The sequence below is a fragment of the Notamacropus eugenii genome, chromosome 1 (genome assembly GCF_028372415.1).
Source record: "Notamacropus eugenii isolate mMacEug1 chromosome 1, mMacEug1.pri_v2, whole genome shotgun sequence".
Classification (NCBI taxonomy): domain Eukaryota; kingdom Metazoa; phylum Chordata; class Mammalia; order Diprotodontia; family Macropodidae; genus Notamacropus; species Notamacropus eugenii.
Window position 1 is genome coordinate 54,542,835 of NC_092872.1, and position 19,645 is coordinate 54,562,479.

Consider the following 19,645-nt stretch of genomic DNA (forward strand, 5'->3'; position numbering starts at 1 on the left):
TACCCACATCACAAATTTATTGGAGCATATTTACATAGTATTTATCTGCATGTATATTTGTTCCTCTCCTAAATTGTGAACTCTTTGAGGGTTAGAAACTTTCTAATTCATCTTTGTCTTTACCTTAGAGCCTACCCCACAGCCATACACCTAGTAGTTGTCAGGAAATATTTCTTAAATTCAAATTCTCATCGTAATGTCCTGAGGTTTGAAGAGGGAAAGGGGTTGAAGAGGATGGGACTGACTCTGGCTAGAAAGCTGAGGACAGCTGAGGCAGGAGGCAAGCTGAGACTTTACCCAGGTTGGATCTGATTGCTTTGTTCTGGGAACATATGGCCAATATAATGTTGAAGAAAATGATTAGTAATGAATAGTCATCGGAGGGGCTTGGCCTGCATTGAGAAACTGACAAGATACCCTGCTGCTAGTCTAGGGTATGAGGGATGGGGTACCTTCAAGCTCAGGGAGAGGAGGACAGGCTCAGTATGGGTTACTTAGGGGATTATTTAATGGACACTATCCCCAGTATCTCTGTCTCTAACATGGAAATTTGAGTCCCAAAGAGAGGAATGGACCTACTGAATAGACAGAACTTGGGATTTGGACCTATGTCGCCCAAATCCTATTCCAGCTGTCTTGACACCACACTATCTCGTGAACTCAGAGGAACAGTTCCTTCATGGAAGAATGAGTCCACCATAAGGGCTCAGAGAAGAAGACTAGATTTCTCTGTCCTTGTCTAAGGGCCCCACTGGGTGTGCAGTGTATCACAGTGTTTGGAAGATTGGTATATTTGAGCCTGATGTGTTCTCTGAGAATGAGGCCTTGGCTTAGTCTAATCCCTCTGGAGCTGAGTTGGCCCTGGGCCTCACAAGGGATCTATGTGAGCTGTTCAGGCTGAGTCAGCAACCCAGGGGACTCAGGGATCCTGACACCTAGTTCTCACTATGTTGGGGGTCACTGCTGTGCTGGGACTTCTGAGCACATCACACAGTATTCCTTTCTGGTTCCTGGAGCTTGTCAGTGGGTCCCATATGCTGTCATGATTCAATAAAACAAATAAAAGAGGCTGAGCTTTCAGCTCATGGACTGAAGTCCCCGGGGGAGGCTGGTGTGGATCGCTCACAACTTTAGCAGATCAGGACTTCCACCTGTGACCGTAGAAGTGGAAGCATCTTCAGAAGTCATCTAGACTCCTCTCTCTCTGAAGGAGAAAGCCCCTCCTCTTTAGCATCTACAACCAGTGCTTGAATAATGTCCATTCGAAAATTGACAGTGAGAAGGAAATACTTTGTAGTAAGACTTTGGTTTTGTGAAGTTCTTCCTCATATTGACATGACATCTGCTTCCATAAAACATCCAGTCATTGGTTCAAGGTTTGCCCTGTGAGGCCAAGCAGAATAAGGGAACACCACGTGGGATCCCTTTACATGTTCTTAGACAAAGCTAATCTAATGACTCCACAAGACATCAAGAAATAATAAAAGAGCCAAAAGATATTTTAAGATGATCATTATGTGCCTAAGTTTCATCTTCTCCAGGGTCATTATCCCCAGTTCAGAGACTCAAAGCTGAGTAGATACCTCCTGGTCCTTAGGATCAGAAGGCCTGAACTTAGGTCTGTCACTGTCTATTGTGTGACCCTAGACAAGTCCCTTTACTTGGTATTTTTCTCCCTGGTTATAAGATAGGAATGATTTTCTGCTTTTCTCAAATACGCTTTGGCCTAGTTGTCTCTGACACAACTGCTTTGCCAGCTCCCTTGACCTTATGGTCATTGGAATGGGAGTCTTCTGGTAACCGGTCTTCCCATTTGTCAGCCCTTTTCGGTCATTGATCCCAGCCCTCTGCCAATCCTGTTTTTGCTCTCCATCCTGAAGGCATTGACTGAAAGAAATCAGTCTCTTCCTGACCCTAGTTAAGTCATGGTAACATTTTTTCCAGAATCCAGTCACTTCAACCATCTCCCTGACAGCCTCTGCCCAGACATCAGGACCAGGAAAACTGACGTGGAAATAGATCAGAGGCCTTTGAAACTGTCCACCATCCCCTTCTCCCCTAGGGTTTTCTGCTAAAGGAATTTAGAAGTCTCAAGGCTCTAAATTTTCTGTCCTGGACACCCTTAATCTTGGTATTGGAGTTTCTGCTGGAGAGAAGCCTATTTGAGCTAAGCTGATGTCAAGCAGGCTCTTTCTTTGCTTCCTGCCAGTCTGATTGGGGAATAGGGGTCAGTCAGAGGGGCACCATGGCCCTGCCATAGGTTGGCTTCAGTGTTAAGGGAGCTTGGGAAAAGTTAAGATCACTCTCATCAAATTAAGGGCAGAGCTATATCTTGCTCTGTGTCTCTTTGCCCAGGAGGAGGGCAACCTAAACCCTCGTGGCAATGAATACCTCCTTATTTACAAGCAGGATATTTAACTATACCCTCCCCCTCACATCAGCTCCATGGTGATTATCATGGGGAGAACACTCACTGTATCATTTTTTAACCTGAACTCCAGCAGCCTAGTGCAGAACAGGTACTGCTGTTGCCCCAGGTATGGACAAGCTAGAACCTAGGATCCACCCACATATTTTCCCTTGGGACTTCCTGCTAGAGTTCACTCAGGCCAAGCTGAGGTCACTCAGAGGCTGAAAGTGACCCTAGGGCAGCATGATGTGGCAGAAATTGCCCTGTTTGGGAGCCAGGAGACCCGACTTACAGTCGGGTTACATCTGAGAAAGTCACATCTCTCTGGGCTTTACTTTCCTCAGTGTTAAATGAGAATAACTGCCCTATTCAGTTAAACCATTTCAACAAACATTTCTTAAACACATATGAAAGACAGTGCTGGATGCTGGTGTAGCTATGACACAGACCCTATTCTCAAAGAATTAGCAATCTATTATGAGAAGAAGGGGGTGGAAATGAGATATACCCAAATAATTGTGGTTTTAAGAAATGTTACACTTAAGGATAATTTACTAGGGATAATTCAAGGCAAAGTGCTGGGAGAAATTTGAGGAGGAGACCATTTTCAATTGAGGTGGGAAGTTAAGGAAGGGTTCATGGAAGATATAACACCTGCATGTGACTCGGAAGGAAAGGAGATTTTTCAACATACGTAGCTGGACAGAAAGTCTGTTCTACGTATTGGGCGAATGTTATCAGCAAAAAGATGAAAACAAAGGCAAGATAAGAATGGGAGATGGGAGATAGTCCAGTTTGGGGGGCTTGTAGAGTATGTGAAGGAGGATAATAAAAAGATACAGCCAGAACAATAGATAGGAGCCAGATTGTAGAGCAATTTAAATGCCAGGATAAGGGATGTAAACTGTTTGATAAAGCAGTATGTGTCTGGCATGTATTAATTGGAGCAGTGCATAAAATGCTGGGCATAGAGTCAGGAAGACCTGAGTGTAGTTCCAGCTCTGTGATGCTGGGCATTTGAGAATGCCCAGAGAATGGGGAGAATCACTCTGTGACTGGGTCTGAGGTGAAGGGGGAACTCCCCTGCCTCAGTTTCCTCAACTGCAAAATAGGGATGATAGGGTTGTAAATATCATGAGATAACATTTGTAAAAAGTGCGTAGCATGTCTGGCATATAGTAGACGCTTTAGAAATGCTTATTCCCTTTTCCTCTTCCCTTACAAATGACTGCTATTAATGATAGTAATTTCATTTACATAGCACTTTCTAGTTTTACAATAATAATAATAATAATAACTGACATTTGTATCGCACTTTAATATTTGCCATGTAATTTATATTCATTTGATCTTGAGAACAACCTTGTGAAATAGATATTGCAGGTTCTATTCACTCCATTTTTCAGAAAAGATCCTGAGACTCAAAGAGATTACGTGTTTTGCCCCTGGTCACACAGCTAGTGCATCTCAGAGGCAGGTTTCTCTTTATTCTAAGTCCACCGTCCTGCATAACAGCCCTGTGAGATGTATAGGGAAAGGATTATTATCCTCATTTTACAAATGAAGGAAACTGAGGCCTAGGGTGGTCAAGTGACTTACTAAGATCATAGTACTAATAGATGATGGAACTGGGACTCCAGTCCAGCTTGTTCCATGCTTGAGACCACCTAGTGGCCTTTCCATTACATTGTTTTCTTATAATAAAGGTCCACACATACAGGAATATAACTATGGTAGGTAGGGTATGGTAGGTAGCTATGGCCCAGCATCAGTGACTCAGGCCAGCTGTGCTCAGAGTAGATGCTGAGGTCTTCTCCTTATCCATCCTTCTCAGCCCAGAACCTGATGTTCCGTGTCTCTGGGTATATGGGGGGGAGGGAAAGGGGGAGGTATACTGAAGGGGAGGATGAGGGGGCAGATTGTTGCTTGTCTCCGGGAAGAAACAGTCCTCAGCAGACTGCCCCACTCTAAATCACCATCCCTTCTTCTCCTCCAGACCTGATGTATTCGTATGAGTACTTTGTCCAGAGCCCCCAGAAGTTGTCGTTCTACAGCTGGTATGGCAGCAGCAAGCTCTACCACTTCCGGGTGCCTTCTGACACAGTGCTGCTCCGTTGGCTGCTGCAGGCATTTAAGGGCCCAGGCTCTGAATGCACAGATGTGGAGATCACCGTGTATGTGACAGTCTGACGCTCATTTGGTACCCTTCTGCATCTGCTCCTCGTGATACCCCATGTCCCTCCTGCTGCACCCTTGCCCCTCAATGGCACACTTCCCACCCCACTCAGCTTCCTGAGGGGGCCTCCAACCTGCATTTTAGCTTTGTTCCACATACAGTCTAGACCTGGGCTGCCCGAGACCTTGACCTCAACTCCAGCTGTTTGTTCCTGTCTGCCCTTCCTGCTGGGGGAGAGGGAGCATGGTCTTGACCCCTCCCTGTTCTTTCTGCTTTCAGCCACTTCCGTTATGGTGCTCCTCCAGTCATCAACCCTCTGGGCACCAAGTTCCCAGACAACACCACAGTCCGGCCCTCGTTTTCTATAAACCTAATACACAACAACACTGTCATCAACGTCTCCAGCCCTGCACCTGGCGACTGGTTCATTGCAGCCCACTTGCCCCGCTCACCCCAGAAGATAGAAGTAAAGGTGAGGATGAGGAGGTCCTTTCCCTTCTCTTCCCTCTCAGGCCCTTCTGGCATGACAGCCAGTCCCTCACGCTGTCTTCTCTCTCTTGGATATCCCACACAAAGAGTACAGTGACCTCTCCTCTCTCCTTTAAGAGTTTCCCCTTCACCTCAGACCCAATTACATAGTGATTCTCCCCATGAAGTTCCCCACAGTGCCGTTTCTAGAACACATATCCAGCGTTATCCACCCTCCCTCTCTCATCTCTGCCTAGGGTGTGACCACCCCCTGTACCTACATCTTCCAACCAGACATGCTGGTGCTACGGCTGACCGATGTTACCATTCTGCAGCCTGACACGCCCCTCTCGCGGACCCTCTCTGGCTCTCAGCTGAGGCATCTCAAGTGAGTTGGGGGGCATAGTCCTCACGTACAGGGCCCAGGAGACTGGGTGTTAGATCTGGTTGAATCATCAGATTTTAGAGGTACATATGTTATCTATCACAGTTCTGTGCCCCCTTCTTCCCCCCCAAAATTCATTAACTTATTTGATCCTCATAACATCCAATTCAATTCAGAAACATTTATTAAATACCTGTTATGTGCAAGGCACTGTGGTATATGCTGAGTTTACAAAGTCAAGCAGCTCTACCCTATGGGGGCTTATATTCAACTGGGAGGTTACAAGAAAGGACAGAGAAGTAAATACAAATTATACAAAATTTAGATATAAAATAATTTCCAGTAGAAAGAATACAATTTAAGGAGTAAGGTGGTGGGAAGGTGTAGATCAGGAAAAGTTTTCTGTGGGAGTCAGAAAAGAAACCAGAGATTTTGAGAAGCAGCGGTAAGGAGGGGAGGGCGTTCCAGACAGGGAGGCAGCAAGTTAAAGGTCTTGGATGGGAAACAGCTAGCAGGTCAGTTTGACTAGAATAAGAATATGTGAAAGAGAATAACAGGAAATAAGCCTGGAAAAGTTCCTGGGAAATAGAGGAGGTGAAATTGAAGCCTTAAGGGGGGACCCTGTAGCTGGTAAATGATACATCAGGACTAAAACTGAGCACTCCTGACTCTCCATCCCAGACTGAAACTGAATGGCAAAAGGGGTGGGAGGGGAGATTGTAAATGATGTGGCAGAGAGAAGTGGAGTGGGCGGTGGAGGGAACCACAGAGACTGGTGAAGGCCTGGGCTTAGGGCTTGGCCATCACCAAACAGTCCCTTTGGCTTACAGGGTCTACATCCCAAAGTACACCTCAGATCTCCAACTAGAGCTGAGGAGCTGTGTGTCTAATGGGACCCAGATCTGCCCCGTACGCCTCATTGTTGGGCCCAACACCCTGCCCCAATCCTTTCAGAAGGTCATCAGCTGTACAGACCAGCATGAGCCCTGCCGTCTGCACCTCCCTGCACCCCCCTGGGACACTTGGCTACAGGTGACAGCTGAGGGCAGGGCAGAACCCAACGTCAGCGTGACCTTCGATGCTGTTGCCTCCCTTGCAGGTTGGCCAGCCCCTGGCTTATCACCATCTTCACAATTCTGACACTACTGTAATTTTCTAAGGCTTGGGGAGGAGATGCTGCCACCCCATAGTTCTTTATTCAAATCCATCCCCTCCCTTCCCATTGCTTTGGGAATAGTTGGCTAGAGTCGTACCCAGTTATTCCTAAATCCCTCTTCAGCTCCCGCTATTAGCGAAGTCACATGGAATCTCAAGCTGAAGCGCTTCCCACCCATACTGGCCATAGTAGATCCTGCAAATCCTTCCCGAGAGTTGCTTCTTGAGCAGCCTATTCTCTTCCCCTGATTCTTTCTTAAGATAATTTGGCCTGCACCCCTGGAGCATCCCTTTCTCCCCATCTCTGAAAGTAATCCTGAACCTTTCCTAGACTCATGGAAGCCATTGAGGTTTTCTTTCCCCAAGATATACCGCTTTCCTGCCTGATCCAAGTGATGCCCTACTGGGCTGAATGACCTACTTTCCTTCCCAAGGCTGCTGAAGGTCTCACCCTCCCTCGTGTTCCCCTTCCAGACCTCTTCTTTCCTGGGTCTGCAACTTCCCTCCCTCCTCGCTGCTGACTTTCCTTCCCTTTGTTCTCTGGGCAGCATGCCGGCCAGGGAGTCTGGGACCCTTGGTTGTCTCCTCCATCAGCCTGAACCAGAGTCTCAACGCATCAGCAGCCTCCCTGTCCATGGGGCGAAGCCCTTGGCACCTTGGCAAGAGGATGGGTGTGGGCAGCAGACCCTTTTCCCCTGTCGAGGATTTCCGAAATGCCTCGGCTCTGAGTGGCTTCTGCCTCCTCAGCTACCCGGTTATTCGGGAGGAGCTGGATGTGGTTTCCGTGCGCTTCTGGCCCCTGAGTGGTTCTGGGATCATTGTGTGGTCCAGTCTGCCCACCCTGTTCCCGATCAATCTCAACACAGGCATGGATAGTGGCAGCACCTTCATCGTCAGCCTGAAGCTCAATACGGTGCCCACCTAGGGTTGGGATTGGAGGGCCGTGGGTGGGAAGAGATTTTCCCTGGAATGTGATATGCGGAAGCTTTCAGAGATATTACAGGTCACCAGGGACAATGTACCCATTGCCAGTGTGCCAAGCTTAGTTCCTGATGCCCTCAACAACTTCACCCCAGACCTTCTAATATATTCATTTTCTCTTTGATGAGAGAGTTTTATTTCCCAAAAACCTTGTTCTGGCAGAGACTAGAAATTGCCAATTCTTTAAATATTTACCAAATGCCTATTATGTGTTCAGCCCTGGAGCATGCACTGTTGGGGGGAGGGTAAGAAAAGAGGGAGAAAATGTGGTCCTTACTTTCAGGGAATCTCCATTCTAGCAAGACAAGCATTTGTCCCCACGTTTAAGCAGCCATTTACCAAGTGCTCATTACGTGTAGGATCCTGAATAAACAGTGAAGGGGGCAAAAGAAATGAACAAGCCTTGGTCCAGCTATCCAAGAACTCGCCACCTAAGTGGGAGAGCAGAGTAGAGAAAATGTAGAGAAATACAACACAAGGAAAAGTGTGTTAAATGTAGAGGCACCATAGAACCAAAATGTTTTGAGTCCTGAGGGGAAAGAGTACAAAAATTGGTAGGGTAAGAAAAAGTTTCATGGAGAAAGCATTTGAGTAGGACTTTTGAACAGTGAGTAGATAAAATTCTACAGATAGAGCCTACAGGGGTGTGGCATTATGGGGCTGGGTTAAGATTCCAGGAAGAGCAAAAACAAAGATTTGAAAAAGCCTTTGGGAGCAAGGTGAGTAGACCCAGTCAGAGAAGGAGGCACCTGGGGAGGAATCACTGGGTGTATCTGGAAAAGAAGTATAGGGAAATCAGTTTGGCTGGAAAATAGAATGAATCATGGGAAGGAGTATGAGATCCAGATGGAGACATAAAGTGGCACCCCATTGTAGAGAGCCTTGAACTATATTCTCCAATAAATGGGAAGCTATTAAAAGTTTTTGGACCTGGAAATGATGTGCTGCAATCTCTGCATCAGAAAGATTCCTCTGGCTATGTATTCAGAATGGATTGTGGAGAAAGAAACTGGAGGCCAAAAGACTAACTAGTCCTTTACAGCTGGTTTTCAGACCTGTTTCTTCCAAGACCTTACAGGGGGCTGAGAAGAGAAAGCTAACACACATGAAATAATTAGAAAACAATATCAGATAGACTATAATCAGGTATAATCGTTCACATATAATTATAGTCTATCTTATATTGTTTATACTCATGTAAAAGTGTATGGTCTGTTTTATATGTAAACTACTAAAATAGTTTTTAAGGAGTTCAGAAAGAGGAATCCCTTTGAGGTGGTCAAGGAAAGTTTCATGGAGAAAGGATTTAAAGTGTGCTTTAGAAGAAGGATAGAATTTAGATCGGGAGAAGGCAGGGGCTTCAGCAACCAGATTAGGCCCACGCCTTTCGTTTCAGGGATGAGAAGAGGGGAGACAGGGATAGAGTTGTACCCATTTCTCTAACCTCTGAGCTAGGTGGGGAAAGTCTGAGTTCCAGGCCTAGGCTAGGGGTAAGACTGACCATTGGCATCTGTCCCTTGCAGACTCTGGGCAGTAACAGCATTTCGGTAGTTGGTTGCCTGAGCGCCACTTCACCTGTCCTCAGCCTCAATACCTCTCAAAACTGCACTACAGGTACAGGAATGAAGTAGAAGCCCTTTCCCTGGGGCCTCTTTTTCTAGGGGAAGATGTACTCCTAAGGGAAGACCCCTTTTTCTGGAATACCTATACAGTGGGAGGGCATAGGAAGAACTATTTCATCCCTGCTTTAGTTCTCTCAACCTAACTTGAAAAGCAGGGGAAATGGGTAACAGTATTTTAGGGGAATGAAGTTTTCCATCTTTGGCTCCCCAGTCCTTCCTGTCTCACTGGAAGCCCCAGTAACCAAGAACAACATCTCTTTCTCTTGTTGCCTTAGCCTTTTTTGAAGGATACCCTTTGTACCTGTCTGACTCTTCTCGTGAGGTCATGCTTTCTGTCCCCTATCCGGAGACTGGTAATTGGTACCTCTCCTTACAGCTCATCTGCCCAACACATGTGAGGTGAGTGTCCGAGGGGATGTGGTCAGGGGACCACAGATCTCATGAATAGTCCCAGGGACAGAACAAATTGGATCCTCTCTGAGATTTCCAGAGGGCCAAATTTTGAGGCATGGGCTCTCCCTGGTTGGTTGGGGGCTCATCCTTTCGTGGCCTTTTGCCTTCTTTCAGTCACCGCAGGGATATCACTGTTAGAGGACAGTAATAATAATAATGTAAACAGTTCACATTTCTCTAGCTTTTGACAGTCTACAAAGCACTTTCTTTTTAACAACCCTGTGAGGTAGGTGATATAAATATTATTATCCCCATTTTACAGATAAGGAAACTGAGGCTCAGAAAGATTAAGTGTCTTGTCCAAGGTCAAACAGCTAGTAAGTATCAGAGCCTAGACTCAAATCCAGGACAATTGACCCCCATTCCAGTGCTCTTTTTATTGCATTACACACCATCTTAATATTGCATACAATAGGGGCTTCCCTACCCCTTTTCCAGTGCCCCAGGAAGCTAATGTGGGAAAGGACAGCCTCAATGGCTAGAACACAAAGTGGGGAAAGACGTGGAAGGCAAGACTGACCCAGAACAAGGCACAGAATAGAGAGGACATTGGGTCCAATTGCTAACTAGCCAATAGCTTCTAAAGATCAAGGCTTATTTGTGTTACCCTCTGTGCTTTATAGTGAGTGTCAGCAGCTTCGAGCAGATGTGGAGGCTTCCATGTCCCTGACCCCTTGCTTCAATGATTGTGGCTCATATGGCCAATGTAGACTGCTGCGAAGACATGGGTACCTTTATGCCAGCTGTACCTGCAAAGCTGGTGAGTACTACTTGACTCTTTCCTGGGATAGGAAACCCTAGATTGGAATTGTTTCTCCAATTCCCACCCAGAAAGGACCCTGGGACATAGGACCAGTGGTCATAGTTTCTACTAGGTTCCTAGGACCTTGGGGACCCAGCCATCTGTCCTCAGGACAGTATGGAGTAGGGTGGTAAAACCAGAATTCTGGCTTATGAGTCTAAGGGGTGTTGCCGCCCTAGGGGTGTGGCCTGGGTTCTGCCCTGAAGAGAGGAAGCCCCCTTAGAAGAAAGGCAAGGTTAAGGGAAATGATTGAAGCCTTTCCTGTATCTTCAATGCCCCATTCATTTGTTTGTTTATTTGTTTTTCCCTGCTTAGCATCCTGCTATGCTTTACTTAAGGACCTTCTTCATATTTGTAGCTGCTAAGACTTTCCACTTCATTATCCAGACTCTATCTACCCTGGTAGGCTAGGGAGAAGAGTTCATTCTACTGAGGGGGAGGCCCCATCTTGATACCCCACCTCAGGACTTTCCTCCTCCCCAGAATGAGACTTCCTGATTTGAATTCCATCTCACCTCCAAACTTTCCTATTTCTGTTAAGACTACTGCCATTTTTCTAGTCATTCAGACTGATAGTCTTGGAGTCATCCATGGTTCTTTTCTCTCCGTTTCCCTACATCCTATCAGTTGCCAAGTCCTATTTTTAAATATAAATTTTTATTGATTTTTTTGTCATTTATCTCCTTTACATTTTTATTGATATATTTGGCTTTCATTTCCCAGTATATCCTTCCCTCCTTTGCCTCCCAGAGTTATGTCTTAAAGAAGGAAGAAAAAGGGGAGAAAAGTGAAGCAATCTGACCCAACATATTAATCAAATCTCGCATTCTACGTAGTGTTCTCTACATCTCTGCAAAGAAGGGAAGGCAGAATATTTTCATCCCTTCTTTGGGCCAGGCTTGGTCATTACACTTTCCAGCATTCAGTTTCAGATTTTGGTTGTCTTTTCCATATCCAGTGTTGTAGCTATTTTGTATGCTGTTTTTCCAGTTGCCAAATCCTCCTACTACAGTATCTTATGTGCCCATCCTCTTCTCTGCATTCACACGGGTTCTACCCTAGCTCATTACCTCTCCCCAACCTATTACAGCCACCTCCTACTTGATCCTCCCTGCTCCCAGGCTGTCCCCTATTCAAGCCTTCCTCCACAAAGCTTCCAGACTGATATTCCTAAACTCTAGACTTCACCATGTTGCTCCTTGACTTCAGTGGTAGTGCCATCCTCATTCTGGCATCTAATGCCCTCCGCAATGTGACTCCCACCCACCTTTCCTGAAGTCATATTTCACATTGCTCCCTTTTCCAGCCAAACTGGCCCACTAGCTGTTCCCTGGAAGTGACATTCCGCTTGGTTCCCTGGCCTAGCTAAGCCAAGGCCCTGAAATCTCAGATTTAGAAATCAGGGGAGAGGTATAGCTGCTTCCCCCTTGCAAGAGACAGTATTCAAGTGACTTCCTGAAAGTTCCTTTCATGACGCAGCAGCTGTGAGCATTGATTAGAACTCACACAGCCCCGTTCCCCCCATGCAAATATGTTAATAAAGAAAATACCGATAACCATAATGGAGCTGCCGTATTCCTCCTGCAGGCCTGGCTCCAGGCATTCATTGGAGGGGGTTGAGGGAGAATGATACTGTGAAAGACATTCCCTGCAGCCTTGGGAGCATATCTTACCAACTGCCTAAGGTGCTGTGTACTAGAACATGCTCCCTGTCCAAAGGGGAATTCAGGTCTGTCAGAGTCTTTTCCCTCAGAGTGAGGCTGAGGTCTCTCAGGAGCAAGCAGCATCTGGGAAAATGCTGACCTGCGTCACATCCAGCTACAGCCCCAAGACTGCTGAGTCACCCTTGCTGATTAGAACTGGAGGAGTGGAAAGGGACTTGGCCAGCTCAGACCTCCTTGCTTTCCTGGTGATGCAGGAGGGAGGGCTAGCCCATGAACTGATGCCCTTAATTCAGGATTTCCAAAGAAAACATTTTGGAAGGTCACTGAGAGCAGAACGTGGCAGCTACCTGGCTACTGGTTCCTAGGCTGGGATTACAGATGAGAAAACTGATAACTTGGGAGGGATTTGGGATATGGCTTTGAGGGGTCCTCAGAGGATGATTGTCTGACTCAACCTTTGCCCTCCCTGCAGTATCCTGCTGGTTTAAGGGTATGATTAAAAGTCCCTTCCCTAATTGTTATAATTGTGAGTTGATATTACTGTCTCTGTAATAACTTCATTTACAGTTTTATCAAAATCTCTTGACTAGGTGCTTCCCTAGAGGGGTATATAATAATCTAGCTTTCAAATTTGGAAGTTAGAAGCTAGATTGGCACAGGTGGGTAATGTTTAATTGGATCTCTTTGGTGCCTGGAGGTATCTGGGCCCCAGAACTTGATGAGAGGAGAGTAGGAGAGGGACAGTCCTGGAGAGGCCCTCTCCAGAGGAAGCCAGGCCCAAGTGCTCTATAGCAGTGGGGACTGATTAGTTTGGAAGCTGTACTGGCTTCTGCCACAGAATACTAGTATTAGGAAGGATCTCAAAGGTCATCTAGTCCAACCTATACCTGAATGGGAATCTTGTCTCTAGTATTCCTGACACGTGGTCATCCTGACGCCATCTGCTCCATTTTAGGACAGCTGTAGGATATGTCAGGAAGTGTTTCCTTATACAAAGCTGAAATCTGCCTCTGCCACTTTGATGCTTTGCTCCTGGTTCTGCCCTCTACAGTCACATGAAATGTGACTTATCTCCCTGGCATATGACATCCTTCTATATTTTTGCATATCTCTGTCCTGTAGCTGCTAAGTATTTCCTTCTTCAGACTGGATAATCCCTAGTTCCTTCAACCAGCCCTCATTTGGTCTTTAATTTGGTCTCTGCTTTCATAAAACCTAAAGTTCCTCTCTAAGGTTTCCATCATTTCTACATAAGCATCTAGTTCTTCCTTGCTGGTCACAGTCAGGTCCAGATTATCAGTTTTCCCTTTCATTTTCCCTTCAACTTTATAAAAAAAAAATAACCTTATTTTTATTTATATCTTTTATCTTTTTTTCCAAATGTGTCCCTCCTCTTTTCCTATTTAGCAAGCCAAAGATTTAAAAAAAAGGAAGAAAAAGTTTAACAAAATTAACCAACATATTGACCAATACTACATGCGTGCACGCACGCACGCACACACACACACACACATCTTGGTTCTACATACTTTCCTCTGCATCAGTTCATATAAATCTCTCCATCTTTTAAAAGAAACCATTGTTCCGATAATTGGCTTCAGCAGAGAGCTCCAGCAAATGTCCGGTTACTTCAGTTCCCTCTTCCTAACTCTAACAGGCCTGTGTGGCAAGTTGGTGGTCTCTCCTGAATTCCTCTGGTGTTTTCTTTCTCTTCTCTGGGCCATCATTGCCCACTCTAACAAAGATATTCCTTCTCTTTCGCCCTTCATTGATCTTCACCCAACTGCACTCTACCTTGGTTTCTCCCTCTGATTCCTTGATTTTCTCACACAAGTATAACTTTATGTGCTCCTACTTACCCTTTCATTTTTTCTGTTCCTTCTAAGTAAGATATACCTTTCTAACAGCCATATATGTATACATACATATATGTGTATATGTATATATACTTATATATGTGTATATATATATGTATATACATATATATATATTATATATATAAATATGCCAGTTAAGGATTCCATCCAGTCAAATCTCAGTGCTACTCCTGTGAAGCTGGATTTTTCTCCTTATGTTAGAATTTTTAGCTCACCTTCTTTCTTACCTGTACTTTGTCCATTTCTGTACCAACATCTGAACCCACAGGTTTTATTAGTGGCTTTCTTCTTGAATATTATCTCCTGTGATTGCTGAGCTTCTCATTTGATATTCTTTCTGTGCTGTACTTATGACTCTCTATGGTGTCTGACGTGGCAGATCTATGAGATCTTCCTCCTCTTCCTTTTTTAATTTAAAACCCTCTTGAATAGATTTGTGAAAGTCTTGGTGTGACATCCCCATGCTCTGCATCTTGTCAATCCTATGCACCCTGAGTTGTTTAATTTTGCTTTTTTTTCCTTTAGTTGCTAGAAAACTTTAAAAACAGCTTGACCTCTGACTAAAGTGAACTAAAGGAAAGAAAGGAAAAATTGGACCTGCCTAGCAATTTATGGGAAGTTAGGTCGGAACTGGAATCTACCATGTACCTCCCAGGGTTGTCATAAGAATCAAATGAAAGCCTCTATCTAAAAGGACTTTGTGAAGCTGAAAGCATTGTACAACTATCAGCTGTCATCATCATCACTGTTATCGTTATTATAGAGAAGGAACCAACATCCCAACAGCACTAGGAAGCAGGTCCCTTTTTGGATTATGGGATTTCATTTATTTACAAATAGTGTAAAATCCCCACCTCTCGAAGTTCTTACCGCTTAATAGATTAGTGAGGAAACCTTGGGTAGGTTCAGATTTTAAGTGCTAGCTTCCCTCCTGTTTTGGAATGTCTTATGTCCTTCTCACTGAATTTCAGTAGTTACTGAATACGTCTTCCTTTCCATCCCTGCAGGCTGGCAGGGCTGGAGCTGTACTGATGACACCAAGGCCCAAACGGTGGTGCAACAGAACGTGGCCACCCTGCTGCTTACCCTCAGCAACCTCATGTTCCTGCTCCCTGTCACCGTCGCTATCTACCGCCACTATGTGGTTGAAGCATCTGTCTACGCCTATACCATGTTTTTCTCTACGGTACTGCCTTTCCTTTCCTGTTCTTTCTTACTATGCCCATCGTATGTTTTTTCTTTCCTCCCATCTAGCCTTTCCTACTCCTTGGAAAGGGCTTGCCTGGGAGTTCTTCTAAAAGCAGTTTTTCAGGTATGAGTGTCTCTTTAAGGAACTAGTGTTTCAGAGAAGGCCCCTCCCCTCACACTAGAAGAGTTATCTCTGGACAAGGGACCTTCCCAGAGGTTAGCAGTAGTATTTCATTCATTCATGCAGTAGCATTTACTAAGCGTATGGTGTCTACAAAGTGCTAGATTTGCCCTAGATGAGGATGAATATGAACTTGGCTTTCCTAGAGCTTATATGCCTATGAATATCTACAAGAGATGATATCATGCAGAGCAGAATAGAAAAGTGTTCTGGATATCCAGAGGAAGGAGATAAAATCACATAGGCCAGGAGATTAGAAGAAATTTCACACATGTGGTGGTGCTTCAGGGAGAATTTCAACAGAGGATGCCTGAAGAAAGTACAGGAGGAATTTAGAAATTAGCAAAGAGTCTAGTTTGGCTGAAGTTTCAGGCTGTGTACAGGAGAGTCATAAAACTGGAAATAAAGATAATAGATTCAGGGTTAAAAGGCACCTCGGAGGTCATCTAGTAGATCTAACCCCAGGGAGGCCAAGTGACTTGCCCAGAGTCACACTGGTATTAAAGGTAGGATTCAAAGCCAGGTCCTGTTTCTTCAAATTCAGTGTTCATTCCATTGTACCATACTGCCTCCTTCAGCTTTATGGAAATTATGGAGAGCCTCGAGTTCTGGGCTAAGGATTTTGTATTTTATCCCATAATCAGTAAGAAACTATTGTAGCAGAGAAAGACTAGAAGGAAGGAGCCTAGTTAGGACACTGGTAAACCAGATGAGAAATACTGAGGGCCTGGATTTGGGTGGTAGCAATGGGAGCACAAAAGAGGGAACATGAGAGTGAGTTAGAAATGATCCTCAGCCAGACTTCCTGGGCAGAGGGGCAGAGTACCTAGAGTTGGGAGACTGGAGCCTGACCTCTGACCTCCTCTTTCCATCCCCCTCCAGTTCTATCATGCCTGTGACCAGCCTGGGGTGGCCGTGCTGTGCATCATGGACTATGACACGCTTCAGTACTGTGACTTCCTGGGCTCTGTGGTGTCCATCTGGGTTACCATCCTCTGCATGGCTCGAGTAAAGATTTTTGTGAAATATGTAAGTGTTGTTGAAGTCAGGGATCTTTCAGTTTCTTCTAGGAATCCCTCAGTGTGGGAGAATCGGGAAAGGCAGGAAATAATACCCAGAGAGCACACTCTGCACTGTTCCCTGTGAGGGGCTGGGGAAAAAATGAGTGTCAAGACCCTGCCTTGAGAAATCATGCTCACATGAGACACTTTTAAATGGCAAGTGTAAAGGGTCAGTGAAACTGGGGTCACTATTGTTGAGAAAACAAGGGGAAGAGCAGTCACTGGTGGCATTTAATTCATTTCCTGAAGGGAGGGAACTCTGATTCTAGGCATTCCACAGCAGGAGGAAATAGTTCTTTTTAGGTGGGGTTGGGATGTGCTTGAAATCACCTTCCTCCCCAAACCTCCCTTTCTGCTAATCCACACCCTACCCACCCTGCCCCGCAACTTCCTGGTTCAATTTTTTGTGAGTTGACTTTAGAAAAGATCAAGAAGCCAAGCTAGTCAAAACAAACTAGTGAGGAGGGAGAGGAAGACCTACTTTGTTTTGCTTTTCATCTGTGCCCAAGGCCAGCTGAGAGGAAACTCTCCCTCTCCTGCCCTGAGGTTTCCCCTGGGTATGGGCCAGGTCTACCGCTCTCTCTGGCCCCCAGCTCCCAGAGGAGAGAAAGCATTCCTTCTGCCAGAGCCAATTCTTGTCTTTACCTCCTGGTAGGATGCCCTAGAAAAGCCCTGGGACCAGGGAACATGCCTAAGGGCCACCAACATTTTTCAGTCTAGCATGATGGATCGATGTTGGGAGCAAGAAAACAAATCAATTTGTGCTTAATATAATGGAAAAAACTCTAGATTTTGGGGTCAGAAGACCCAGATGCAAATTCTGGCTCAATCATTTAGCACCATGTGACTTTGGGCAAGTCATTCTACCTCCTTAGATCTTAGGGATACTCATCTCTGTCCTCCCTACTCACTGAGGTGTTGGAAAAATCTAGTGAGATAATAATGTGTTTAGACTCCTAGTCACCTGACAGATGGGAAATGAATGGCCAGCTCCCTTTCCTAGTACCAACTCCAGCAAAAACATGAAATTTGCAGCAGAATAATGATCAAGAAAATCTAGTGAGAAACTCCAGTGACTTTTTCTACCCCAGAACTACACAAAATTACAGTTAGAAGGCCATAGGGAATGTGGAAAGAGCTGCCAGCAGCAGCAGCACCATCAAACAAGTCAGTAGCCAGAGATAGCAAAGAGCAAAGGTTCCCCAGGGTGGAGAGCTTGGAGGCCAGGAGTTCAGCATCAGCCATTTCAGCACAGCACTGATCCGAGTGGGACAACGTCATCAGAGGGGCTCTGTCCTGTGATGCCACAGAGGGCCTGACTGGAAGGTAGAAGTTGGTGCAGGAACCCAGAGGACGTAGGGTGAGACCAAGTAGTGCCAACCACCCTTCACCCCTAAGCACAGCACGGAGCAAAGCTGGAGTGGCACAAAACCCTAATTTAAGAACCAAAGCTGCAAAGATGAATAAAAATAAAACAAAGAGGATCCCAACAATATAAACAATTATTGTAGGTCTAGAGAATCCCTAAAAGAAAAAAAGAATAACAACTGTACATTTAGACTCCAAAAACTGGATTTTCTACAAGGATTACCTACAAGAAATGGAAGTAAGATATAAAAAAGTGAAATAAAAACTGGAGGAAGAACTCGGGATGAATAGCTTAGATGAAAAAGTGCTAAGCCTTACCCAAGCTCCCTAACCAGCTCCCTAAAAACTAGAATAGACCACAAAAAGAATGATCCTATGAAACAACAAAGAAATATAAGAATAAAATCAAAGATAGTTTGACCTTTTCTGAACCTCTCAAAGTGTCCAAATCCTCCAGGTAATGCTGAATCACTCAGGTAGGATTAGGAACATCAGATATGGGTTCAATTCTCATGAAGTTGCAGGCCAATGATAGTAGAAAGGGGTAGACTAACCAGCCCCATGCCTAAAGTATCCCAGTACCTGGACTCACCTCACCCTAGCTTTGCTGGTCTGAAGAGGAGAGGGACACAAGAAGGGCATACATTTAAATGAGGTTTGTCAGTGAGCTAGGCCCTTAGTGTGATTCACTAAGCCCTTAGAGAGAACTAACCAGCCACTCTTAAGTTCAGCTTGACCTCTTGCTACAGCAGCCTAGAAGTTCTTTGGCTGTTCTTGAGTCAAGGGCTTCTAGAGTCATCTGACTGTCTGAGGCTATATCATTCAGGAAGAGGGTGGGTTTCCAGACCTAGGAATGAGATACCCATTCAGCAAGTTTTTAGTAAACAATGACTTATGTCAAGCATAACCCTTACAGAACTCCCTGTTTTGTCCTAGCGTGCCAGCATACATAGCAAAAACCAGGCAACCAACCAAATGCCAAATCTTGAAAGGTAGAAGTAGAGGATGCAGAGCAGAGTGGCTGATCAGGGAGAGCCCCATGGATAGGATGAATCCTGGGCTCAGTCGTGTCTCATAAAGGACATAGATGTATCCACCTTGCTTTCTGCAGTTAAGTGATGTATGATTCATCATCTGATGGCAGAATAACTTTAGTCTGGCATAGATCTCAGGAGAACTGGCTTCCCTTCTCTGCAAATCTCCTCTGCAACCTCACTATGGTGGCTAGTATATTCCTATAAGGTTTAATTTTCCTCTCTATATTATGGGCAAGTTCTCTGACCTCAGCTTCAAGAAATGAGGCAAGAAATCCTAAGATTTTGAAGCTGAATTAGACCTTAGAATATAATTGGCTTTCAAAATGAAAGGAACCTCAGAGGTCCAGTGGTCCAAGCTGTACCTAAACAGGAATCCCTTCCCCCAACAAGTGGAGAACCTCACTGTCTTCTGAGGTAATTATTCCACTTTGGGATAGCCCTAATTGTTATGAGATTTTTCCTTATATAGAACTGAAATAGATTATAGGATATGGAAACAACCTTTGAAGATTCTTTAATCCAGCCACCTCATTTTAGCAATAAGGAGACAGAATGAGAGAGAGGCCATATACATGATCAACACTGTAGAAGCTGAGTGGTGGGGGGCAAGCCTGAGGAGGCTAGAATGGATGCCTAATGATCTGTTGGCATTCCCCTTGTAGGTGCTCTTTGTCCTGGGGACCCTGATCATTGCAATGTCACTGCAGCTGGACCGAAGGGGCATCTGGAACATGATGGGCCCCTGCCTCTGTGCCCTCGTTATCATGATCAGCATGTGGGTAAGGATCCCATGGAGTGAGTTGGAGGCTAGAGTGAG

At 45.2% G+C, this 19,645-nt stretch overlaps 1 protein-coding gene across 3 annotated transcripts in view; it reads left to right on the forward strand.

Moving 5' to 3' along the window:
- Nucleotides 1–19,645, forward strand: part of PGAP6 (post-GPI attachment to proteins 6) — a 29,757-nt gene that overhangs the window by 7,285 nt on the left and 2,827 nt on the right. For 2 of the 3 annotated variants that reach the window (XM_072601798.1, XM_072601788.1), the window contains exons 2-12: nucleotides 4,407–4,584; nucleotides 4,866–5,058; nucleotides 5,312–5,442; nucleotides 6,270–6,538; nucleotides 7,143–7,507; nucleotides 9,099–9,189; nucleotides 9,473–9,596; nucleotides 10,274–10,410; nucleotides 15,001–15,179; nucleotides 16,245–16,391; nucleotides 19,491–19,607. In XM_072601798.1, the coding sequence (XP_072457899.1) occupies nucleotides 4,407–4,584; nucleotides 4,866–5,058; nucleotides 5,312–5,442; nucleotides 6,270–6,538; nucleotides 7,143–7,507; nucleotides 9,099–9,189; nucleotides 9,473–9,596; nucleotides 10,274–10,410; nucleotides 15,001–15,179; nucleotides 16,245–16,391; nucleotides 19,491–19,607 (1,931 nt within the window). The remainder of the gene's footprint in view (nucleotides 1–4,406; nucleotides 4,585–4,865; nucleotides 5,059–5,311; nucleotides 5,443–6,269; nucleotides 6,539–7,142; nucleotides 7,508–9,098; nucleotides 9,190–9,472; nucleotides 9,597–10,273; nucleotides 10,411–15,000; nucleotides 15,180–16,244; nucleotides 16,392–19,490; nucleotides 19,608–19,645) is intronic. The other variant, XM_072601808.1, reaches the window with a different exon arrangement.